General features: G+C 35.8%; 1 protein-coding gene across 1 annotated transcript in view; it reads left to right on the forward strand.

The window, feature by feature from the left end:
* HCN1 (hyperpolarization activated cyclic nucleotide gated potassium channel 1) overlaps positions 1-26,637 on the forward strand; it is a 199,316-nt gene that overhangs the window by 19,494 nt on the left and 153,185 nt on the right. The window contains exon 2 of the mRNA XM_040580815.1: positions 4,921-5,344. Within this exon, the coding sequence (XP_040436749.1) occupies positions 4,921-5,344 (424 nt within the window). The remainder of the gene's footprint in view (positions 1-4,920; positions 5,345-26,637) is intronic.

The raw sequence follows: 26,637 nt of genomic DNA on the forward strand, positions 1-26,637 counted from the left end.
AATCTGTTCCATGGAGGATGTTGAATGCAATATTTCTTGTTAAAATACAAGAAATTTCATATCTAATTTTATGTGTTTTTTCCCAGAAGCATCATGTTTTCCTCTAGGTGCGTGTATGTGTAAAAGACACACAGATGGGCAGTATGAAAATGGATAGCTGGGCAGAAGGGGATATCCTCACTTTCAGGTTGTGGGGAAAAAAAAAAGGTGATGATTTTTCAGAAAATATTCAAGCACAGTCACCTGTGCAATCATGAAAAGAATTTGGGTTCCCTCAAGAAAACTCTTCCTTCTTTATTCTCCTGTCCTTTCCAACACATCCTAGTAATTAATTATCTGCAAGTTGCAGAAGTTTTCAGGCATTTCTGGCATTGCTCTCTGTTACTAAAAGAATAATATAGTTGCACAGCAAGAGAAAGATGGCATGTCCTATGAGAGTCGAATTCTGATGGATAATACCATGTTTATTGCTTGTTACAGTACATAAAGTTTTAAATTACTGTTACTTCTACTAAGATTGTTTTTTTCTGTATAGGACATTGATTTTTCTGCTAGGTGAACTGATGATCCACAAAAGCAAAAGAAACAAATCTGTGTTTGAAGGTGAGATGAAAAAAAGTTGGTGTTCATTTCACTGAGCATCTGCTAGTCAATCAAAATATTTAACTAAAGAGGAGGCAAGTTTTCCATGGAAAGCTTGTGAAAATTTTTTACAGTTCTTGATTCTCTGAATGTGTAGAGTGAAATCATGTCTCATATGCATCAGGTTTAGTTTGAATGTTATTTTACAAGCAATTTGAATGAGTTTCTTTTTTAAAGACTTTCCACTTTATATGTGGTTAAGTATTTGTGACTGAATTTTATGAAGTTTTACTGATACATTTTGCTTTTTTTTATTAGATAATCACACTTTCATGATTTTTCTGGCAACTTGGAAAACTTAATCTTAAACCAAGCTCTGTCTGCTCCATAGCATCTGACTGCTCAATGCTCAGTGCCTTAGAGATGATGTTCAATCTGCTGTATGGTTTGTGAGACCACTGTCAACTTCTACTGGGTCAGTTTGGGTGTATCATAAGGATAATCATATATAAGACTGGACCGATTCAAGGACATTGAGACTTGAATCAATGGACAGCAATGAGGAAATAATGAAGCAAGAAAATCCGAATGACTTTCTACACCGTTGTATATACAGCAAATGAACTAATTTAGAGCTGAAATTTCCTTTTTCAAGACTCAGTTTTTTTTCTGGGTGGATATATAAAGTGGAAAATAGAATGCCTGTGAGAATTCATAGTGCCTTACATTATTAAGCTTAGTACAAACATTGAGTAATTAATACTAAGTAGTTCTTTATCTCTGCTTGGGTAGGCACTCATTTTGAACAGACTATTCATCCTATCCAGGTTAGCCTGCGGCAATAAATAAACCAGCAAAGCTTCAGCACCATGTTCCAGAGCTGTAAAAAACAGCGTGTTACTACCATAAGTTTTGAAAGTATAGTAGATAAGTTATGAGTTATATAGATAAGTTGTATCACTGAAAGAGGGCTATGAATCCAGTTAGTTTTATTTAGGAATATAAAAGTAATAATCAGAATGATTTTTTTTTTTATTTCTTTATAAAATACTTCTTTACAATTGAGAAAAATATGCCTTAAACCTGTTTTTTAATATTTTTTTTAGTACTTGAAGACTTTTTTCACCTAGAGATATTAAACCTCTGAGTCATTTAGAAGCATTTCAAAAGTTTCAGGAATAGTTCAGTGCAGCGCAGTGCTGACCTCTGTACCTTTAGTTAATGGCAACTAGTAGTAGCTGTACTGAGTTAGCTTCAGGGGAACAGTAAGCTCTACAGATGTTTGCTATGGGGCTAAGGTCAGTTTTTGTTTCTTATTACAAGCTCTGAAAGATCTCATTAGCCCCAGGCTCTTATTTCTTTTCCTTTATTCTCAAAAATTGTGTCATAGGCCTATCTCTTTCTTGCTTTTTGTCAACATTTTATAATAGCTTACCTAGATCTGGAACTCTGAGATTGTAAGTTTTAAATTTATAACCATCATCACTTTTGGGGAGAGTAGCACAAAAAAAAAAAGAAAAAAAAAAAAGAAAAGCTAGAAATACTCTGAAATAAAGGGCTAGCTCTGTGTCTCAATAGCAGGTCCTTGCACCGTCTTGTGAAGCTTTTCAGCTCACTCTTGGTTACATGAATAGTAGGATGTTCTGAACCAGTAGGCAAGGAACGCATTGTATTACTTTCTCTGCAGAGGTCACAGAAGGGCAATACAGGGAGTTGCATCTAGTTTTTCTCACCTGAAAGAAAAATATCGTGTAACATGGCCAACATATGGGCATTTGCAAACATTTTCCTAAAATAAATGTTTGATTAATTTCTAAATTAAAAATAGATCATAATTATAGGAGTTTTTCTTACTAACTGATCAGCTTACTATGTTGTGGGCTAAAATCAAAATACAAAACTGGTACAATCTCATAGTCATTTGCGTTCAATCTTATTTTATTGCTGAAGCCCTAATACTACCACTTTTACTGACATTCAACATTAGGAACTCCAGTGTGTTTTGCATAATCACAGTACATAACAATCTTTTAAACCGCAGATTACTGTGGGATAAAAACACGTGTTTCTGTATTACATTTTATGTTGGCTGGGTGGCTGGTTGTGTGACTTTGGTTAGCCTTCGTTGCATAACTGCTCCCTGTGCTGGTGAAATGAAAAGGTCAATCTGAAATCCAGCAATGCTTTGCTTAGGAGTGAGCCACAGATGCAAGTATGCCTCTCAGGGTTACTTTCTAGTTTTTTTTCCACTCATTTTCAGGATTCCTTGGAGACATTTATTTTCCCAGAACGGTTTTGTGAAATATTTTGGTTGATGGCATTGTAGAAGTGTTTGTGGTAATTGTACCTGTAGATCATAGTAGCAGTGATATATGAATCACTGTTCCTTCTGTATGGGATTTGTAGATTATTGAAAAGAATAGCACAGCAAGACACCAATTACATGAAATTTAAAAGATAAGAGAAATCAGGAAATTTTTTCTAGAAATGGTGAAACCCATCATGTGCTGAGCGAAAATACATACAGCCTGGATAAATCTGTATATTTATAGCACTTCGTATTCACATTTATTGTAAGATTGAAAATGTGTAAGACAAATCATATTGTAGTACACAGGGAATTACTTGTAAAGTCTATTTCATGTAATTTCTGAGTACCAGTTAAAGGTGCTTTGCCATGTAATCTCTCAAATTATAGTCAAACCTCATCTCTGCAGGTTTATCTTGGAATAAAGAATTTTAAAGGGGAATTCTCGTGCCATTCAATCCTATGCTATTCTTTCTTTATTGTGTTTTAGTTACAGTTAATTATTTATACTCTCAGTTCAGCAGTTTGTAATCTCAGAAGTATTTTCATGGATAAACCTGAAACAAAGGGAATTCATAAACCTGGATCATTTGGCGAATACAAGAAGCAATCTCTGAAATCTATTGTAATCCATATGCTCTATGCAAGTCTAGCAAAAACTGAACTCGTGGTTCTGAAATATTTTGTGGTCGGTTAAACTATTGTTATTGTTGATGGCCATGTACCTTTACCAAGATGAAGGTGTTTGTTACTTGCCAGGAGGCCGGTGCTAGTATGATGGAAGTGGCCTGGAGGTCAGTGCTGGAGTGATGTACTGGTGGCACGTCCATCATGTGTCCACCGTGCAGGGCCCCACTGCAATGGAGGGCTGGAGCAGGGAGAGAGTTGTGGAGCTATTGCTGTTTCTAGTCTTCAAGGCAGTCTAAAGAGTCTGTGGGGGAACTGTTTGTGACTCGTTTCTGTGCCTCTCTAAATCAAGTGTAGTTGAACAGATCATGTTCTCAAGCAGAACTAGAGGTCACGTGTTGGGTTCAGGCTTTCTCAAATTCAGTTTCTGTTCTTCCATTGACCAAGAATAACTTTCTTTGATGATTTAACATTTAGGTGTTATCATAGTTTTCTTAAAATCTGCAAGGTATATACTCCCATCTCCTGGAAATCTTCCATCAGGATAGATGTATAGTCTATGTAACAGGTGGATTTACTCACCATTTCTGTAATTGATACTAAAGTTATGAGTCTGTCTCTCTACCATCTGTATCAAGCACTCTTAGCAGCATTCTAACAGTGTTAGAGAGGAGCCTTTAGATACTTCCAGAGCAAAATGGTGAAACGCAATACCTATTTTATACTATGCAAGTTGCAGCTATTATTGTCCAGACTTCTTAGCTAGCTCTGAAGGAAGATAGACTATGAAGTTGTAAAAATGCATGAAAGTTCAATTCAGGTTGTAAAAGTGGGTGAAGGTTTTGGTGTTACCTAGCTTTTGTTTCTATTGGTTGCTTTGGTACTTTTTTTTCTTTTCCTGTAATTTTATTCCAGCACTGTAATGGTATGAGTGCCTTTGCAAAGAGGTACTTATATTTGATATGTTATCTGTTTAGTTATTTGGGTTTTCATTTAGGTATAAGCCTTAAAAAATACCGCATTGCTAAAGCACTCCTGACTGGCACCAGACACCCCTTTTCATTATCTAAACTCACTAACAGGTTTTGACAGGAGTCTGAGTAAGTATACTCAGTGCTGCACATGCACACCTTTCAGGTATGCCATGGAGTGATAAGCCATAGTACTGTCTTTATCCTAGATGTGCATTCTTGAGAAGGAAGGTACATAATAAAATGTATTAATTACCTTGTCTGCTCTACTGACCATGAATATATTGAATGACTTAAAGCGATGAGAGTTTTTGTAGCATTAACAAAATGTTTTCAGTATCTTGAGGTGAAGTTGATGGCATGATAGAGGCCATTTTTCTAAGTGTGTTTTACCACATACGTCAACCATTTTGTTTCTTCCTTTCTTTTTAGGTTTTACTGGGACTTAATCATGCTCATAATGATGGTTGGAAATCTTGTCATTATACCAGTTGGAATCACATTCTTCACAGAGCAAACAACAACACCATGGATTATTTTCAATGTGGCATCAGACACTGTTTTTCTATTGGACTTGATCATGAATTTTAGAACGGGGACTGTAAATGAAGACAGCTCTGAAATAATACTGGACCCTAAAATCATTAAGATGAATTACTTAAAAAGCTGGTTTGTAGTTGACTTCATCTCGTCAATACCAGTGGATTATATATTTCTCATTGTAGAAAAAGGAATGGATTCAGAGGTTTACAAGACAGCAAGAGCACTTCGTATTGTGAGATTTACAAAAATCCTCAGCCTGTTACGTTTATTACGCCTTTCAAGACTGATTAGATACATACACCAGTGGGAAGAGGTAAGATTTACGTGGTTATAACATAGTTGGCTGAGAACTTATTCCTACAAAGAGCTAGACAGGTCTCTCTGAAGAGCTACACAAGAACCAGAAAGCAATAAAGAGTTTTTACTCACTAATTAGTATAATTAGATACAGGTGGTAGTAGAAGAGACTTTTTTTTTTTTTTTTTTTTGAAAAAAAAAAAGCACAAAATAACCATCTTCTCTCTACTAACAACAAAGACCAGAAATTTGTTTGGGGCTATCAGTACAATAAGCATGGATGGGCTCCTGTTGAGAATATTAGAAATTTTAGCAACAACCTAAATCTACATATCACTTTAGTGACTAGCACTTAAATTTATGAAGTTAATACTCTTGTCATCACAAAGAACTTGAAATACATGTTCATATTTTTCTATTTCAGGAGAAATTGAAACTCTTTGTAATTGAGTAGATTTCTTAGAATGCTCATTGTTTGAAGACTCTATGTGGGCTGAATATATCAAATACTGATCTTTATAAAAAATGGGTAGTTCAAATTTTGAGTCATTTCCATCTAAACTGTGAACTCCACTATTTCCAGACGTCAATTTGGCATGATGGCATTTCCAGGAAATTACAAGTTTCCATAATTTGGCATGCTCATGGTTAGGAAGTGTTTAATACTTTGGCACGTAGCACCATGATTCAGTCATTTCATTTCTTGCCTGTCCCCATTTGTGTAGTTCTAAATATGATAATGTATTTTAAAAGGAGCTACTAAAAATGTGAGAAAAATAATTGCTGCTTTCTAAACCTTTCTTGCAGCAAGTATAATGATAATTATTTTGTAAAACATTTTTGTAGAAGCACTATTAAAATAGATTTGCATATATTTATTTAGCTATTTTAATAAAGATTTATTTAACTAAATGAATATTAAAGGATGATTTGGTACCATTTCTTATGCTTTTTCTGCTGGTTATCTCCAGTATTATATTCACTTTCTGGTTTAACAGAAACCTAAATGCAAAGCCATCTCACAAGTAAAGTCAGGTTGTATTTAAAAGTGGCATGATGTTGCATGATAGTAAGTATCAAAAGTCTAATAAATTTATAGTTGTTTCTCAAAAAAGCTCCTGAAATAGGACATTAATTTTATTATTGTATGTTGTAGATTGTACTTCTATTTGCCTCCCTCTAATGCAGTGTAACTATGTTTTTGACACAGAAATAGAGCACTGTGATTTTATATGCAATTTAACTAAGGCAAATGATTAAGCTATTTTGCAGTTCTACCATAAAGCTGTGCTTTTGTCTCCTCTGTGTTTTATAGAGACAACCTTCTGAAATGTGTTCAATGACATTATTTTCTGGCAGCCTGAGTTAATAGCTTGCCACTATAAAGGCCTACTAAGCAGAGAAATTAATACCTTTTTGCCCCCCTGCCCTTTCCATCTGTTGTCAAAGATAAATCAGGTATTCTAAATCAGAAATAGTTGAGTAGTCCACTAAATGGGACTAGAAGTGACCTGAGGATGTGGTCCAAACCAGCAGTAGCTGGTGTTTGGCCCATTTAATTTTTAGCTAATGTCTGGCTGATTGCAACTTCACCTTTGATTCCACTAGTAACATTTGTGAAATATTTTTTGTATAATACTTTATTTGACAAGTATTGGAAAATAAATGGAATCTATGTGTTTGATAACACATTGTAGTGCTCCCTGCATGTTCTTGGTAAGGTGAAAGTGGGTCTGAAGGTGGTTTTTTGTTGTTGTTGGGATTTTTTAGCCTGCCATAAAGCAGCAAAAAGTTCATTGGCAGCTTTTTAAAGATTTCTGATGACTGTGATAACATGCAGGAACAGTGATAAATATGTAGACTAAATCAGGTTCTGATAAGTCCCAAAATGAAATATTTGCAAGAAAAAAAATGTTCTTTTTTATTTGTTTAGAATTTTACAGATTTGAGAAATGAAGGTGGTCATGGATTTTCTTATTTGGCTTGTGTTATCACAGTAGTTGATTACCACTTTGGATGTAGCTTGTGAAACTGTTCTACACAGTGATCCAACACTACTTTGGAGAAATTGTGTGTTATAGCACTGTAATGTTTTAAAACAAACAAACAACCCCCCCCCCCCCCCCCCAACTGGGTAAGGTTTAACTTTGCTGAACTAGGAAACAATAGTGGGATGACCCCATAGGGGTAGTCAGTGAGACCTTTGCTGCTGATACTAATCTTTTCTGTATTGTGTGTGTTTGTACATGGACAGCAGGGAGTAACTGTTAAATAATTTTTATGACACAGAACTGGAGCCTGTTTGTGTGTGCTTAAAATAATTTAATAATTTTTGCCTATTGGCTGACATGTTGGTTTTAAATGTGGTGCTGACAAATCTGAAATACTGTGTATTTGAGTCTAGAATAATGAGCACTATGTCAAACATATTGATAGGACAGACAGAAAATTCATTCTTCATAACCTGTTAAGAGGATACTTCATGGAAAACTGACTGATGAACAAACCAGGTTGTATAATACTGTTGTTACCCCATTGCAGTATTTATACGTCCTTTAACAGAAAAGACAGGTTGAAATTGTTTGAGCTTTTCCTTTTTTCCTATCACATACCTGGATTTCAGTTGCTCAGTATGCTGAACTTTAAGATGAGTAGGCAAAAATTTAAAATATTTTTGTATCATACTGGTGAAACACAGTTCTTTATTTCCACAACATTTAAATAATTTAAATCAAGATCAAGCTGCTAACAGCCACAAAGAGTAATACAGAGCGAAATAAATACATGCATTGCAGACACTTTCTCCTTAACTGGTATGTCAGAACAGAGCTATAGCCTGTGGTGCAATATAGATGAAATTTAGTTGATACTTTCATATATCAGTCTGATATTAATAGCTTATCCAAATGAATGACACAGTGGAAATGGGAGGAAACACTTTAACAAAGGGGCAGGAGATATGCTGGCAGGAGTTAATCTACTGAATTTTCAAATTTACACTTTCGTAAAACTGCTTTTTATTTATAATATCGAATATTACAGTCATTTACAACTCAGATGTTGACAAATAGTTTTTTTATTTAAATTGATGATTGTAGAAATTATACTTTCATGGTAATTTCTGACAGTGGGTTTGTTTTGGATTTTATTTTAATTTTTTTTAGCTTAGGTTCCTAAAAATACCAAACAGGACATACTGGACCTAACTTATTTGCTTAAGCTTATTTTATGGGACTGCCTAAGCTGCTGACCCCTGAATGTTTTACATAGGTTTGCGTGCAACTAGTAAGTAACTAATAAGTTATTCTTAGTTAAATGGGCTCATAGATAACTACAATTAAAATTGAAAGATATGAACAATTAGGGAAAGATACATTGTTATGTGTCAAATGATATGCCACTTTGCTCTACATTTTTCTCTGATATAAATTTACTGATTTTTTGCTCTACATTTTTCTCTGATATAAATTTACTGATTCTTTCAAATAACAGTATTTTTCAAAAGCTGCTTAAAAACCAGACTAATAACTTTGCTTACAGCTGTTCTAATCACAAGAAAAGACCTAGTAGATGTATAAGGAAACAGAAGTGGTACTTCTGAAACTGTACCCTAAGTCTTACTTGTTCTGAGATGCCTGAATATGTGGAATTAGAACCAATTTATAAAGTGACTGAATGCTTATTGCAAGTAGTGCAATAAAGGCTATGTTTGCAAAAAAATCATCTAGTAAAATATGTGCTAATTTTGAATTGTAGCCATGTCTTATTTTGGTTTGACTTGTACTGAAATGTAGTTTTCAACTTGCCAAGCCTTTTCAAGGTTCAGGCACCTACATAAGTGTTGATATCCATTCTAGCTGTTGCTAAAGCTCAGGCATTTAATGAAACACATTTCTGAGCATACCACACAGACATTCTACTTTTTACTGTGTCATTTCTAACAATCACAGTAATGCCGATCGATAAAAGCTCATAAATACAAGCTTGCTTGAAAGCTAAGTCTTACTGAAGTGCTGAAAAATTAAAGTGTCTAAGCTTTGCCAAATCATGTCCTGCATTAACAGGTTCATGTTGCTTTCACGCTACCAACCCTAATTATCACTGGTCGCCACTAGGTGTCCTCTCCTTGTGCTGCTTGCTGCCAACACCACAGGAGTACATGTTATGTCTATGTGATGTTGAGTCATTATTGTTGACTAAATAAAAAAGTTGTAAAAGAGCATGTGTTACCCAGACAACAGAAGACAACTCTTACATCAGTAGCCTGCTGTTTCTATGGTAAGCATAGAGGTGACTTTTGTCCCCTACAGAAAACCAAACCACTTTTTCTTTCCTCTACAGCCAGGTGTGAAGTTGTCTCCTTTTGATCACTGAATGGGGAATTGTGTGAGAAGGGGGAGATGATGAGTTAGGTGGGTACTTGGTAGTGTCGGATGAAAACACATATCCATACTGATTGGATTAATAATTTTATTTTATTTTAACAGGACTATGTCTACAAGGCATAGGGTTTTCCAGTTAATGAGGGTGTTACATGGTTTAACTTACTTTTTAATTAATGGTCTCATGGAAATGGGAGGTGACTTAATATTTTTTTCTTTCTTATCATCCAGTTTTAATTCCTGTCCTCCAAGGAGATAATTTCAAATATATTTTCTCGGCCCTATAAAGTTGTATCCATTAGTGAAGTACTGCAAATGACCATATCAGTACAGGTTGCATGGCAATTTTGAAGTAAATTAGCTTTAACTAGGACACACTTTTTTATTGCCTATTACAGATACATCAATCACATACGAGTTGTCGAGCTCATAGGGAGTGAGTGGAGGAAATTTGTTAAATAACTTTGGGGGAAAGAAGATGTAGGAGAGTGTACCTTCTGTTACTGCCACAGAATCTTTGAATGCTGCAACAAAACCTCTGTATTGATGTCTTCTACCTTTCTACCATTAAGAAGATGGAGGCAGAAAAAATCCTGATTTCCTGCCAATTTTTATAGGAGGGAAAAAGAAAAGCAAGTTTTGCATTCTTTTGGAAAGTCATGCTTGGGAAATGCCTTGTATGTATAAATTAGTGAACTTGTGTCCTCCCATATAAAGTCTGTGCCTGCGGTCGGGTTGTGGATCAACGAAAAATATCAAAAGACCAAGCTGTTTGTCTCTTCCACGCCCGCCCCCCCACCCCCAATGTTCCCTAACAGGACTAAGTAAATATGCAAACAGTGATGAATTATTCATTGTTGTTTAGTGTGCAGATACTTGTTGGTATATGTATGTCTTACACAGCTGACTTCCATTTTGTGCTGGGCTGTATCTCAGATACCTGTGAGTATCTGCGGCTTCCTCCTTGTTCTGCAGTCTCCCCTACCAGATGAAGCTGTTGTCAGGTGTGCTTGACATTTGCTGACCAGCTCCACCTCTTATGTAATCTAAAGGGAAAAAAACCCATGCTGTCTGCTTGAGGTTTGAATTACAGAAGCTAAGAGTGCTCTTTGCTCAACATAGCTATAGTAGGAGGTGAACTCTCTAATTTCAGCAAAGCAGAGAGATGCTCAGCCCAGTTCCCCAGAGATGTGTTCCTTTTGCACCTGGGAGTTGTGCTGGCCGTCAGTTCCTTACTGGGTAGGACTCGGAGTGCTGGTATTCCTCCCTAATTCAGTTGGGATGTTGGCTAACGGATAGTATGTCTCTATGACAGCGGTTGAGTGCAATATATTTTATTTGCAGGCTCTGATCCTGTAGAGCTAGAACCCAAAGTGTAGAGACGGTTTCTTTGGTACTGTTGAGGCTGTCAATATTCTGTCTTGATAGTGTAGTTCTAGTTTATTAATATAATTTGCTTACATGGCTAGAACTGAAACAATAGATAAAGTACCTAAATAATACCTAAATTCCAAAATAAAGCATTATAGAATATGAAAGAACATGTGAATCAAAATGTTTTTATAATAGCAAAAATCAGTCTCATAATATATAGATAGGCAAACTGCAGTGCTGTTAATTTTTTCTTCTCTGTCAGGTAACTTACAAGCCTATTGTCTGTGTTTTGCTAAACAGAGAACCTGACACAATCTTTACTAAACTGTAGTGTTCCAAATGAGGAATTATAATTTATCTCATTTCACGTAAGCCTTTTTGTTTACATGGAACCATCCATGTTTTAACATTAGATGGGTAAATTGTGCTTGCTTGTGCCAGTGCTTTTTCATTTATTTCAATGCAAATGATTTATTTGAGAAAGGTATGTTTCATTGCAGCTAAAGCATACATCCATGAAATATCACTGACATAGATAATGGAGCATACCCTCAAGTTTTTAATCTTCGTTCTTTTAAATTCTGTACAACAGTAGGAAAATGCACATAACTGATAGAAACAATTAGAAGACATTACAATCCATGGTCTCCTAATAAGAGAATACTAATTGCTGAAAAAGAACAGCACATTTGTAGAGCAGGCAGTTATTAAGTAGAAGCAAGACATTCTTATTATTAAAAAAAAAGCAAGTATTCAGTTTTCTAATTTCCCACTTTATGGGCTGCATGTAATCACTTTCACGGAAAGAATAATCCATCCACCTACAGAGTAAATAGGAAGTGTTACGAGTGTAAAGTTTCTTGCTTCATCTTTTTACCCCCTTTTTAAGACTGTGCAAACTGAGCTGCCTTTCTTGTGTGCCTACACCAAGAGAGTGATTGTGTAGCAATGATTTTTTCCCTGGGAGATAAACCACATAAAACATACCTTGAGAAATGTTGGAAGATAATGTTTTCTTCTTCATAGGAGTTTAATCTGGCTTCTATGTAATGGGCCTGTTGCTGGGGGTCTTGGCAGTAGACCCAAGAAAAGGTGGGTTCATCCCTGCAGTTGCATGCCTAGGTGATGCCAGTCAGTCAGTTTTGAAAATGATCAGAACGGCTTCAGCCTGACTTCAACACTGAAATGTAAAACAGTTCCATTAGAAGATTTTTTAAAAAGTTTTATTTGCTGTTCATTACTTTTTGAGCTATTCTGGAGATAATTCATTGTTTTGCACTTGCTAGAGCTTGCACGCATTACTTCTGGCTGCAGATTTGGAAAAAAGCCTCTTGTTCTTCCATCCTAAGCTTTTAACACAAGCAGAGAGCCTGCTTAGCTTTCACAGGGTAATAGCCTGATGGATACACCCCATGCAGGCAAGCGGTGAGGGTGGTGATGTTCAGTCCCCTTGTTAGACAGAGCTGCTGCCTGATCAGCTCAGCATGTCACCCTGCTCCCTCCCTGGGGCTGCAGAGCCATCAGAGAACGTGGTGACAGCCAAAGAGCTGTTTGAGCAGCCCCTGGTTTGGATTGTGGTTCACCATTTGGGCACTGCGGTACTGCACAGTCCTTCCCATGGTGAGCACATGTGTTACGAGCTGTCTTTGGTTCTTGCAGTGATGAAACAGGGAAGCTCTGAATAGGATTTGGATTTTCACTTTTTCCCCAATGTATTTTAACAGGAATGACAAACTTAGGGTTTGTTCTTTACAGGCTAAACAATCCATTCTGGTATCTCAGCATTTTCAGCTTTGTATTAATAGTGACCAGTTCAGAATGGCTGTTTACACTTCCAAATTACTCAGCAAGAGTAATATAGCCAAAAGGTATTCTCAGCTTGTCACTAATGCCTTGTAAGATCCTTCCCCTCTGTGTTTGTTTTCATAATACTGATGGATCTTTGCGTGTAAAGAAATAATTAGAATAAATACCTTAGATTTGTGCACAGATTTTAATTTGTCTTGGTATTCTTTTTGTGTAGCTGCTAGGGTAAGCAATCTTTAGCGATTGTTAGGTTTACATTCTTGCCATTTTATGATGTCTCAAGTAGACTTCTAAAATAAATTTTTAGAAGACAGATTTGAAGGTGGTTTGCCATCCTACATGGTAAAATATGTCTAGTTATCAGTTGAAATGGAAGACTTATATTTCATTGTAATAATATTTAACACATTGTTAATTAATTAATTTATTTATTAAAGAAAGCAGCAAGATTTTCTTAACCGGCGTCATTACTAATTGAGAGCTGAGGAGCAAGTTACACAGGAAAAATAAATCAGAAAATTGTATGAGTAGAAGCTAGGTATGAACGTTTTTAACCTTTTCTTAACATTTGGCTACAATGGACATTTAATTAAGTAATCAGGTATTAAAGAGTGGAAAGATGATTCATTAGATTTCAAGTTGAGGTAATTCTGTTCTACTTTAAAGAGAAAGTTGTCAGTTGCTCTGAACAGCTTTTTAAATAAATAAAAAACCCCCCAAACAATGCTAGCACTCTATTCTTCCATTCTTTTATTTGGAGACCAGTGTAATGGTTAATTTTACAGGATTTTGTGGGAGAGTATTGCCTTGGTTATGTCAGAAAGGTCAGAGAGGTAGAAAAGGGAGATATCTGAAGAACTTGTGCTGAGCTGTGCTAGGTAGACCATCTGTGTATTGTTTGTTGCCTTTATTCATTCTCTCAGTCTGCCATGTTCCTTAGCTTATCTGGGCATTTCATTGAACAAGACCAGGACTGAAATGATACAGAATTCACTGCATGTCAAAGGGTTGAGGATCATGTTCTGATTTTGATAAAATTTGACTACATTCTAATACAATAAAATACCTGGGACACTGCTTGTTTAAGTAGGTTTCTGTTATGGCTCCCATTGAAGACAATGGAATAGTGGTTTAATAGTTAATTAGGAACAAGGTTGTGCTTTGTAAGGATAAAATGGTCTGAATTAACCACTTAGGGAAAAAGATGCAATTGTATATAACTTTTTAGAGAGGGCTGAGGAACTGAGATGCAGTGTGGAAATGGCTTTTTCAGCTGCAATTTATATTTAATGAGTTATTTCTAACCTGAATGTCATTTATTTTATTATTATATGATTTTATTCCAAATAACCATGACATTATCCCACATGTGTAATGTGTGATTTAAATATAGTTGTGACCTGGAAAGAACAGGAAAATAACCTAATTCAGAGACTGTCAGAGCTGTGCTCCTTGACTCCAAGCAGAAATGAAGGCTGTGATTGAACTATTAGGCTCTCCTCGCCGTACTGCACTGGAACATGCTTTTATTTCTCACTATTTTCACCTCTCTCAACACAGACTCTCTCAACAAAGACTTTGCTATAGCCTTTCCATGTGTCTAGGCTCACAGTATTTTCCTTTTAGTTACTTACCATCTTCTTAAAACTGCTCTTTTTTCCCATCCTCTCTGCTTTCAGAACCAATAGCAATAAGCTTAACCATTTATCTGCTTACCTTGTTAGGGTAGTTGCACCACCTTTCCAGTAAATGTTGCCATTTATTGATCTGGCAGGAACTGCTGCCATTCAATGTATTTGTTGTCATGGTTTTGTTGACAAAATGCTATGCAACATTGGAGATCTGCTTTGCATCCAAGTGGGCATTCGTAGGTGAGGAGCTGTGACAGTAGAGACCTCTATAGAACATGTATATTCTCCCAAAATATGCATGGGAGAGGCCACCTGTAAGAAAACAAAGTGGCTGCATGGCTTTTTATGATGTAACTGCCATAATCTTTGTCAGAGCCATGCGCCTTGTAAAGCTGGGCTGCCTGTAGAGGAGAGGAAAGATGTGATTGACATAAAAAAAAAAAAAAAAAAAAGTGAGAAAATAAATAGAAAAGAAATATACACGCACATATTTATGCGAATATATCTCCAAGTGTGAAGGTTCCTAACAACATCTCTATACCGCTGAATAGAAACCAAAGGAAATGGTCCTATATACAATTTTTATCTCTCCAGATTAATTCTCCTTGCATCATATCCTCAGTTTACCTTAAGTGACTGGCAATATTCAAAGGCTCATGACAAACTATCTTTTATCTCCACTAAAAACTGTAAGTTTTGCTGCTGAGTTGATGCTTCTGTTCATACTTTTAAGATAATGGCATACAAGATTTATGGCCAAAACCTGAACCTGGAGAATGAACTTGCTGTGTGTAACTTAAAATGAACCTGTTTTTTAAGAGTACCTTCCTGTGGGATTTCCAAAGCACATGATTGAAAAAGGTGTGGTAGTTCTCTTCAGGATGATCAATTCATCCCTCAACCAAAGACATGAATTACGTCTTCATCTGTCACAAAAATGACCGGGCATCCCACATGAGAACTGTTTTCCAGCTGGGAAGATTTAGTGTCAGATAAGTTTTAACAAGGAAATGAAAAAAAACCAAAAACAACCCAACAACCAACTAAAATGTAATTTTAGCAGGCAAGGGGTAATTCTGGAACTGCCGCATTGTTTTAATCTCCAAGAAGCTTTAAGATATTAAATCCAAACAAGTTACTTGCCTTTTTCTTACAGAGATTTTCTGATGAACTAGGTGAAACACTGTTTTTTCTTCAGCATCATTCATATGAACCTCTTTTTTCCCATCACTTATTGTTTGCCATGGCAAAACCAACCTTACCATAAACGTGTTTTTCTCTTTGTCCTTTTTATTATGTGACAATTTTGGTAACAATACACAGCTTAGTTCTATGTGGATTTTCATTTATATTTCTGTTAAAGTTTGCATATCACAAATATCTATGTTTATTGATCTTCTAAAAATAATTTTTAAAAAAATCAGTCTGTTTATTGGGACTCTTAATTGGCATATTAACTGCCAGGCATTGGAAATGAGTGTCAATTGTATAGAACTGCTGTCAACACTGTAACGTTTTTGTCAAAGCAAATCCATAAAGGTAGCTAATGTTAAAAAAATTATAAAACAAATACCAGTAGAACTTTACATGCTATCTTCTTTTTCATTTAACCTACTTATTGTTATTCCCATGGAAGCTAGAGAAAATAAAATTAATCAACACCAAAATTTTTACGTATACTGTTTATCTGGTTTTTGACATCATTGATTGACTCACTAGCTATTGTCAACTCTTGCTTAAGAGTTAAGTTAGTTTATATTTGAGGTAGAAGCACTTTTTTTTTTTTTTTTTTCTTTTTACCTCAGTAGGGTGTTTAGAAGTGGTAGCATCTGACAGCAGCTATGCTGGATGCTGTCCTTGTGACACAGCAATTCCTATGGTGTCTGCTTCAGCCAATTACTAGTACTCTTTAGAATCAAAAAGTAATTTTGACAACTGGATTTTGCCTTTGGGAAACTCCTTCTCCTCCTTTTTAGATGTATATAGAGCCTTTGTGTAAAGTGAACATGTTCTGTAAACTAGCTGAAGACATGATTCTTCACCTACATCATAATTTTAAAACCACATGTGTCTGTGTTGAACAACTTAAAGCTAAGAATTGAAAATCATGACATTACACTAGCATAAATTTTGGGCATTATTTGTTATAGAATTAGGTGAACTTGTCTTTTTGTTTGACACCTCAGCTATTTTAAGATGCTTCATCTAGGGAATCAGTTTATTTCTTGTATCTTTGAACAAACAATGAAAAAAAATTGGTCAGTTAAATATTTGGTTTATGAATTGTGCACTGAAATGCAAAAGGAAGCGTGTAAATTTAAATTATTTAGTTCTTTGTTAGTTATGAGTACAGAATATTGTTTCTTCCCTCATTTAAACAATTTTGAAATTTAGTCTCACATGAATCATGACCATGCTCCCATGGGTTTCCTTCTACTTTCTTTAAAAGTTTTTCTCTGAGGTCAAGAATATAATGATGCTCTTTTGAAGCAATGACTACCTCGTTCAGGATTACAAAATTTAGCCCAATAGGGGACTGCCATCTGAGCAGGGCAAAATAATTCCCCACCAATAAAAACTGTACGTTTTTGCTAGGTCAGGAAAGAGGTATAGCTTGGGATATTTAAAGCTTGGATTTAAGGATTATTATACATGCTTGAGGAGTCTCATTTTCCTTTAGTTCTCTTTTTTTTTATTTTTTGACAGTAAGCTTTTTGGAGCAGCAGTGCACCTCTAGCTCTATGTTCTAGTGCTAAATATACTAAAAAAATGTGATACTATGTTAATTATTAAGCATAATAAACCTATGGAAGAGGAGAGGAGGGAAAAAAAAATCTGGCAATAGAAGGGGCAAGCAACCTCATGCCCATATATTACCAAATAATTACTTTTTTCTTTATACCTGGTGCTTCTTCTTAGCTGTGGCTGTCTAGAAAACCAGTATCAAAAAATTTGTCTGTGATATTTTCCTTGACTTCCATCTTTTACTTTAAGCTATGTGAAAATTATACAAGCCGTATGGCTGTTGGTAACACAGTCTGGTTTGAATCGCACCCACTACTCTGACGTCCAGTTTGTGGCTGGAAGCTGAAAACTCAGTTTGTTTCTCCCCTCACTGTGTTCTTGTCATTGCAAATACTCAGCAGAATCACTCCAATGAAAAAGAAACAAGACTGGTGGCACCTCACAAGAAAATGTTTCTCTGAATTCATAAGAGAGAAGGTTTATTTGTTATAACTTTTACTTAATCTGCTAATTAGTGCTTTTATTAATTTTTTGTGTATATATAATATAATAATATTTTTATATTTGTTATTATGGAATGAATGGCTGATCTTCACTGAAAACTTTACTATGGTCAGTTTAGAACACTGAGGGAACTTAACACTGGAAATTATGGTATCTGGTATTTTCTGTCAAGACTTGTTAAAGACTCACTAGACTTAAGCTACCCATAGTTTTGTTTTTATTCCACTTTCCTTAATAGCCATCATCCTTTAATCTGTCTTTATGTTTTGGGACTCCAGTTTTGACTGGCATCACCAGGTTTGCAGTCATATAATGATCATGTAATAATTGAATTCGTTAGTAAATTACAAAGGAAAATTCTTGTTGGTTGTCAAGCGAGGTCAATTGCTCTGTTCTAATTCTTGGGTGTCTATGAATCTTTCTTTGTCTGGGATGCTTCAGACAGCTTGGGGGAGGTATAGAAGCAGGTTTCTAGCTACCTAGAGGACTTAAGTAGGGTCAGATACACGCAGACCCTGTTGGGGTAGGCAGCAGCAGAGCTGGACTGTTGTGATCGCTATAGTTGCGACTGACGTGTTGCAAATGCAGTATTTGCACCATTTCCCCCCTCTCTTTGCATGCATGTAATATTTTGCATGTTCAGTATTTCAGTTGGCTGGCAGAGTAGGTAGATACTATTTTGGGGCCTGATGTTCTTTTCACTGAATGGTTAATGCTTAGAAATCTGATTTAGGAATACAGAGATATAAATCTGTTAAATATTTCATAGTATTTTCAAATTTCTGATGTTTTAAATGGATAAAGTTTATCAAACTAGTTTATTTTTAAGTTGACCTACAAATGTGCTCGAGTGACTTCCAGCTGTTTTTTCACACTGAGAAATACGCCCCCAGACATTTGTCCTCCAACATCTTTTCAGTCCCCCACCTCTTTCTTTATGTCATGTAAGTATCTAAGTAAGACAGAAAGCAGGTGCTCTGTGCTTGGTGCTCACAGGCAGTGGCAGTGGCAGTGGCAGGTCAGAGCTTGTTACTGAATTTGTAGCTCTGAGTCCCTGGTCTGTTTCCATAGCTGAAGATGCAAAACATGAGAAGTTTTAGTGCCAGTTTTTTCTTAGAGGAGTGCAAATAAGCATACCAAGAAGACATATGCTTCGGTTTCTTTTCTTGCAGTTGGAAACAAAAGAGAGAAAACCAGTTTTCTAAACTTGTCATATTTGCTGGGTTAAACAGAGTATTTTTGTAAGCCATCCCAGATGATAGCTACAGAATATTCTCTGTTAAAATATACAGGTTTATTCTCTGTTAAAAATTTTGCCCTGTAGTAGCAGTGCTTTATTTTACAAAAGGAAACAAACCCATATTGTCTGTCCACAAATGTTTTGAAGAAAGGAAGCAGGAGATCAGGAATCGCTTCCCTCCTTGGTCTGAAAGGGTTTCAGGCAGGCTTGGCATGGGACAATGTCTGCACTGGTACACTGCCCTACCTGACCCGACACGATTCCTTGTGCTGGACTGAGTGCCTAATGGAGCACGTGGCTGTGAGAGCACTCATACCAACAGGCAGCAGGGGTATATGCAGGTTTTGTGGAATGACTGTCTCACAACACACACACAGAAAGGGCAATGTCTCAGCCCTGACATTTCCCATCGACTAGCTGTCAGCAGATCTGTGCTCCTTGTTATGACTCTTAGCAGCACCATCAGAAGTGTCCATCTCTCTCAAAAAATTGGGCAGTGAGCCCAGACACACATTAAGCGTTGGAGAGCAAACACTTCAAAACAGAGGTCGTCTTAGCCTTGGTTATTAGCACTACTCTCAAGCTCCTACCCAGTGACAGCATCAAGAATTTACTTGTGTACAGAAGAAATAAGATGTATGACCTGGAGAGAATGAAAAGGTGAAGCTTGTTTAATTTTACCATGTAATGTTTTGAATACAGTGATCCAGTCTGTTCATCAATTGAATTTAGCGGAACTGGTGAACACTGGAGAATTTTCCATTTTACTGTTAGAAACTGGAGCATCCTCAAGACTTACCTTGCTGACCTGTCTCATTTGTTTGCAAAAGGGAAAATAGACTCTAGGTCAGGAGTTAGCAGGGCTTTTTGAGAGAACTTTGCGCTAGATCTGAAGGGAAACCAAAATGATTCTATGACTCTATCATGTCTGCTGAAAAGCTCTTTTAAATGTGGAACATAAAAAAAAGAGGAAAAAAATCTAATGTTTGTTAGATCACCATCCCTGGAAGTGTTTAAAAAGATGTATAGATGTGGTACTTAGAGGCATGGTTTAGTATTGCTCTTGGCTGTCCTGGGTTAACGGTTGGACTTGATGAGCTTAAATGTCTTCTCCAACCTAAATGATGTTATGATGCTATGATTTTTGAATTTTTCTTTTTAAATTGCTCTTCAGTTTAAGATTAAAGCCTGTAATTGGCATAGTCTCTTTCAGTTCTCAAGACTGCCAGAGCTATGCAGGGATATTGCTAGCATTCAGTTACTTTAGATGATGTTCTCAGATTATTTCTAAAGTATCAGGCAAAGAGTGATTAAATAAGATTCTACCTTTTCACAATGTGTTCCATGGCAGATCAAGTATTTGTACTTGAAAAACAGAGTTATGTATTCTGTGTTATGCACTTTGAAGGAATTATCATAGATTTCTTGACTGTGGGGAGAAGAGTTCATCAGCTCACTCATGTTAGTTGATGAACACTACTATGTAGGTAGAATAAAATCAATTATAATAACTCTTAAATGGATAGAGACGTTCCAAAATTATTTGGCCCAATCAGTTTTCTGCTTACTGTGTCTATTTTAGAAAAAAGAAATTTTTTCTCCTAGTGAAAAACATTTTAATAAGCCTTTTATTCTTAAGGGCTCAGTGTGAAGTTTTATGACAATACAAAAAAGCATGTCTCTGTAGGAGCTTGCTGACTTAATCTACGTCCTGGTTGAAAGTGTGATGAGAGAAACTGTTGGTAATTGAAAAATGATAAAAAGTGGTCTAACGTTGACATAGATCTGCTGCCCTGATAACTATTCAGTATAAGATGAAACAGTAAGCCACAATGGCTCAGAAAAAATGGAGTATTATATTAAAAAGGCTTAAGGTAAAAATCTGCATACCTTCAGAGCAATGCCTGACGTGGCGTCTTTTATTTTATACCGTTATTCAGTATATATTTCTACCCTAAATAACAGCTTAGTAATACATAGTAGTGTTTTTGCTAGCATGTAAAAATATTGTACTCTGCCTTTTTTCATCACGGTAAGTGCACCAGCAACAGTAAAGGCTGCTCTTCTATCTGTTGGGATAGTTTCTTTCACTCTTTACAGTTTCTTTCAGTTTCAAATGCAGTTTCTATTGCATTGTGATTTTGCACTTCTGTGACCTTGGGTGATTTTGCCTGTACCATACACTGTCAGCAACTTTTAAGGTTTTTCTTTTCCCAAAGATGACATCTGTTAAGGCTTCCTGATTTGCCACATTTTTCCTTCATTCCTTGAAGGAGTAAAGTATGAATTATCTTGAAGTTATCTTCCAAATCTGAGATTCCTAAAATCAGTATGCAACTGAAGGTTCCCCTTCCTTCACAGTTGCTTGTTTACTATGGTGTCCTTGTCATATAAAAGGCATTGTAAGGTACAAGGTTATATCGTCTTGTCTTAGCCAATTCCTAGACAGTCAGCACTTTTAAAATTGGGAACCAGTGGAGTCTGGCATTCTTGTGGAATGCAAATTGGCTTATAACCTTGACATAGTTGACAACAATCCATAATGATATTTAATATATACTAATGCTTACTTTTAATTGTTGTCAGTGATTTCCCTGGTGCTATAGCACCATCCTTCAACCAATTACTACAAATTCACTTTGTTCTATGTCTTTTAGGTATGCCATCGATAAGAGGTTGTGAGACTCAGCAGTTGCCAAAAAGGATCACTAAAATGTTCTTTTTCTTTGTAGTGCAAATTAACTATCACAGATCCTTGATCCATCAGTATTCACACAGCTGTATCCTTTTATGATGTTTATTCCTGTCAGATCAATGGGGTTAAACAATCTCTATACCTAACAGGGAGCAGGTCTTTAATAACTTCAATAGGCTTCTGGAGACAAGCCCTTTTTGATGCTCTGCTGGTCTTTCTCCCTTGTGCCCATGCGAAGCCCCGTGTTAAATGTACCCTGCATCTACTATGTATTTAAAGCTGCTGCAGTTCTTAGACAAGTATATTTATACCCTGTTGCATTTGAGTGTAGGTGATAGGGAACTGCTCTATGCCTTGCAGATCACTTATTCCTTTCTATTATTTCTGTGAGTACTGTCTAATGCTAGTCAATTCAATATTGTTTCTTATTTCCCAAGCTATGCAGAACTGATTTCATTGATTGTTTTTTTTCCTCCAGAACTAGTATGTACCATTAATTATCTTATTTTAGTATGGTTTCTTATTATTTGTTAAAGACCTTTGAAAGAAATGCAATTTTATTGATGTTGTGAAATATTCAGTTCTGCTGGGGAGCATTGTTGTTCTACAGTTTGCATTTTGGAGCATTTGACAGACAGCTTTTCAGGGCTTAGACTTTGAAGACACTTTGAAGGCTTGAATTTGAATATAGCATAGTCTAAAAAGAAGGTAGGCTTCATGTGCTTTTAATAACCTGTATCTCTGAGGAACATATCACCTGCCATGTACTATTTAAAAAAGAGCTGTTTGAGAGTTTTCCAGCAAAAGTAAAGTTTTGTTGAGTCCGAGTTCTTTTTTTCTTCATAATGTCTTAAATTCAGTGATTCTCTATGTTCAAGACACAATTATGAGAGAATCCCGTGAATAATGTCTAGGGCGGGAGAGGATACTGGAAAACTCCCAGGGGGTCTATCTGCTGTAACAACTCCTACTAAAGTGGCTGAACTCTAGGACTTCCTTGAAGATGCTTTATGATAGGAATTTTTATTTTCAATTCCATGAGTGATACAAAAATAATGAAAAATGCAATTGTGTTGGGTAGCTATAAGGCCAGTGAGCTTCTGATTCTTGGAAAGTATAGTTAAATTAATAATATTTTTAGTTTGTTATGAATGACATATTCCAAGTATATAACTTGGAATTATGTAACAAGTATATAGTTTAGGCCTGGACGTTATTTTATTTACCTTTTTTATATCCTTTGGGAGAAGGCAGTAGCGAGGTTACTGTAATCAATGAAAGGAAAATTCCAATGTTAGACTATTAAATATTCCTTATCCATTAGTAGGGATTTTCTTTTCTTGTTTTGCTATTTTTACATACTGCAGAAAATTCCAGTAACAGCAGTAGCAATGTCTGACCTGGTGTTGTAACATACCCAAGTGGTATGCCAGTCTTGACTTAATTTTGGTAGTGATGAGTTAAGCGTCTAGGATAATTAGAGCTGCCATTTTCTGCAAATATGAGCTTTCAGCAGAGGATGCCAATTCATGTTTGCCAAAAAAAAAAAAAAAAGAAAAAGAAAGAAAGTGTGATGCTACTGATGACAGCTCTTTAGTGAGGATAAAACCTTAGATCTAAATATTTTTCATCCAAGCAGGAAGAGGGAAGAGAGAGAGAGAAGCCCAAAAGAATAATGTTCAGTAAATGAGATAAGTCATTTATAGTGCAGGAGAATCAGATAAAGTCCCTGCCTGGCTATGCTTCTGTACTCCCTAGTGAGTGGTCCCAATTATCAGATCACTATCTACTCCCTTTTTGATCTGTTACTACTTAGGAAATAACTCATCTATTCCTTATCTCAGATAAGCACTCTGGCCTCCAGCCTGAGCAGTGAGAAATGCCTTCCTGTTTGTTTTTTTTTTAACATTGTAAAAATGTCTTGGACCTGTTACAGTGCACATAGAAATGACTGTGTTTTGTTTGAAGTTGTAGAGGCTTCTGAGATGAGGAGAACCTTTCTTGCTCATTCCCAAAGATAAGCAGATGTTATGTCTGCATCTTATTCCAAAATTTCAGTATCAGATTGAAACTAGTATGTTTAATATTTTTTCTGCAGTAGTGTTTCCATCTTATTTACATCGAAAATTAACTTTTCTCCATTTTCCTTCCTGAGCCTTGCCAGTTGTCACGTTACTGTAGAGTGTTTATAACCACCTGTGACAGGAGGGGTAGATGCAGTTGCTTTTAAAGTGTCAGTGATGGCAGCTCATGAAAAGATAATGTTAGCAGTGCTAAAAACCAGCTGCTCATTGCTGAGAAAATGGTCGATGCCAATGCACTGTAATAATTCTGTTCCTCTCTATTAATGAATTCTGTAAAGTTACCAGGCTTTTTGGTATATGTTGTAATGGAACATTTGCTTATTTTAACCCTTCATATCTAAACAAATTGATGTCCAAATAAATTTAGTCATTGTATTTTCAGTAATGTTCTCAGTCCCATTAAGCTTGATACTGTTTGATTGCTGGTAAAAAAAAAAGAAATAGAGTATAAGTATATTTGTAACTTTGAACAAAGTCAGGAAAGAGTCCATCTGCTTTCTTAAGCCTTCAGCTAGAAAAAAAGAATAGACTTGCTTGAACTGCTATTACTGGGAAATATGTCTTTTGTCATAAAAATAACAGGACACAGAACCACTACCTTTACAGCAGCTCAGCAGCTTTGACTGTTCTGTTTCACTTCATTTCCCCACTGCTCAACTCCCCATTTATTGCCTTCCTCCCTACTTCCCCCCCGACCCGCAGCCCCGAATAGGAGGAAATGTTATTTTGCTATCTCAGTGCTCATTTTTATAATTTATGAGCTCAAAGGTAATGTTGTTAACTTGGAAAAAAAATAGTGGAATTTTTTTATCTTTATTTATCTACAGGTAAGAGGCTTACACATATGTTGTGTGTGTGTGTTCATGTAGAACTAGAGTGCAATTTAACCATAAGGAAAGACAATATAGGAACAATTTAATTATGACTCTTTAATATTGATTGATTTCCCAATGTGGATTTGTGATTATTTTTTAGTTCAGTACACTCTGAATGAAGTTACTTTCTTTCACTTTTCAAAGCCATGTTTGTTTTTTTTTTATTTAGAGGGTAATGATAAAGAAACATCAGTGAATGTAGGACCACAATTTTTTATTTCAGGATGTGACTTTAAGAGAGAACAGCTACAGTTGCATGACAATCTCTTGTTCAGCAATTCTGTTTTGTAAAGGAGTTTATGTTTTTGACATCTTTCCTTCAGTAAAGAACAAAATATGGTATTGTCAAGTTTACTAATAGGAAAAATCAAGAATATTCTTCACTTAAGCTAGAATATTTTAGCTTGACAAAATCAAAACATTTGATTTCACCTTTATTTTTCATTAGCGTCATTACATATACAGTTGTTACAATTTTAGTTTTAATTGAAAGACAGGGTATTTCAACATGGTCAGCTCCTTAACTTCCTCCTTGATTCTTCTCCTGAAAATATTGGAAGAAATGGTATTTTCTTATTTCCAAAGAAATGTGTTTCCCAGTATGAAATGGTTTTAAATTTTTTTATCAGATCTACTACTGAGTCACATAAACCTATAACGGATTTTTATTCAGACTAATATTGGTGACCATGTGTCTGCTGAAATACAACTCATTTTCAGGAACATATAAAACCATTACACTGCCTGGAACACTTTTGATGCTTGACTGGATTTACTTTTCAATTACAGCATACATTATTTAATACTTTTCTCATCTTAAGGTCCATATAACTTCTCTTTGCAACAGTAAAAAGCTAATAATACAGAAAGAACAAAAATTACCATGGAAATTATATTTAGGGAGAAATCGTAATACCTGGTATTTTGCCATTAACTGGGCCAAAGAGTTTGTTCAGAAGAGGATTGAAAACCATCCTAAAAGCTGTGTGTTCAAACGCATGCATTGACCTTGACCCAGATGTGGCTGGGTAAATAATATAAAACACAGAGGCCAGAGTAGTGTAGGATTCTGCCATTCAATACAGTCTGTACCGTGGTGGTTCAGGCATCCATGGGTCAGAGGCAGCTCTTTCAGCCTGAAAATGGGTCCCGTTCTATCATCACGAAGCAGTCAATTTACTGAACTTTGATATAAAAGCTAATCATGTTGTTATAAAAACTAGTTCCACTAATAGTCCCTTATTAATTTGGTGAGATGCCAACTCTTGATGGTTTGTATTAAGCTTCTTTGAGAAGATCTACCAATGTGGCTTTCAAAGAATTAGGAGAAGAAATAGATAGCTTTTATTTAAGATACTCAAACTGTTTCATGTTGGAAGTCAGCATTAAGCTGTATGTAGTATCGCAAAACCTTACATATCTTGACATTTTATTATCACCTTCAAAGAACCTAAAGAAATAGGCAGCAGCTTCAGGGGGACTATCCATCGTAGATTTATACAGCAGTTTAGGTTTTATATGATGTCCATAACCACATTGAATTTTACTTCATGTAAAGTGACAACAGCCCTGCCATCACATGACTGTGTGGTATTTCTGAAGCATGCTAGATCGTGTTCTCTGCCCTGTTGTTCATTTTGACTTGATTGCAAATAATACTGAAAATGATGTAAAGTTGGAAAATTATATGTTTAGTTAGGGTTAAATGATGGACTTACTATCTCACCGTGCTTTAAATTCAGTCAGTTTCTACTTCGCTGTATTCTGTTTGGCATTACATATTATAATTTAGGTATTCTTTTAGATCGTCCTTTAAATTGCATTTAATTGCATTTGCATACACATAATCTGCATGGAACAGGAGGTCACACTATTGTGTGAGCAGTGTGGTTGCATTGGAAAAACATACATTGCTTGGAAAAAAACCCCCCTCAGGAAACAAATAGTACTTCAGAGATGTACATACATAACCA

This window comes from Falco naumanni, chromosome Z (genome assembly GCF_017639655.2).
Source record: "Falco naumanni isolate bFalNau1 chromosome Z, bFalNau1.pat, whole genome shotgun sequence".
NCBI classification, from domain to species: domain Eukaryota; kingdom Metazoa; phylum Chordata; class Aves; order Falconiformes; family Falconidae; genus Falco; species Falco naumanni.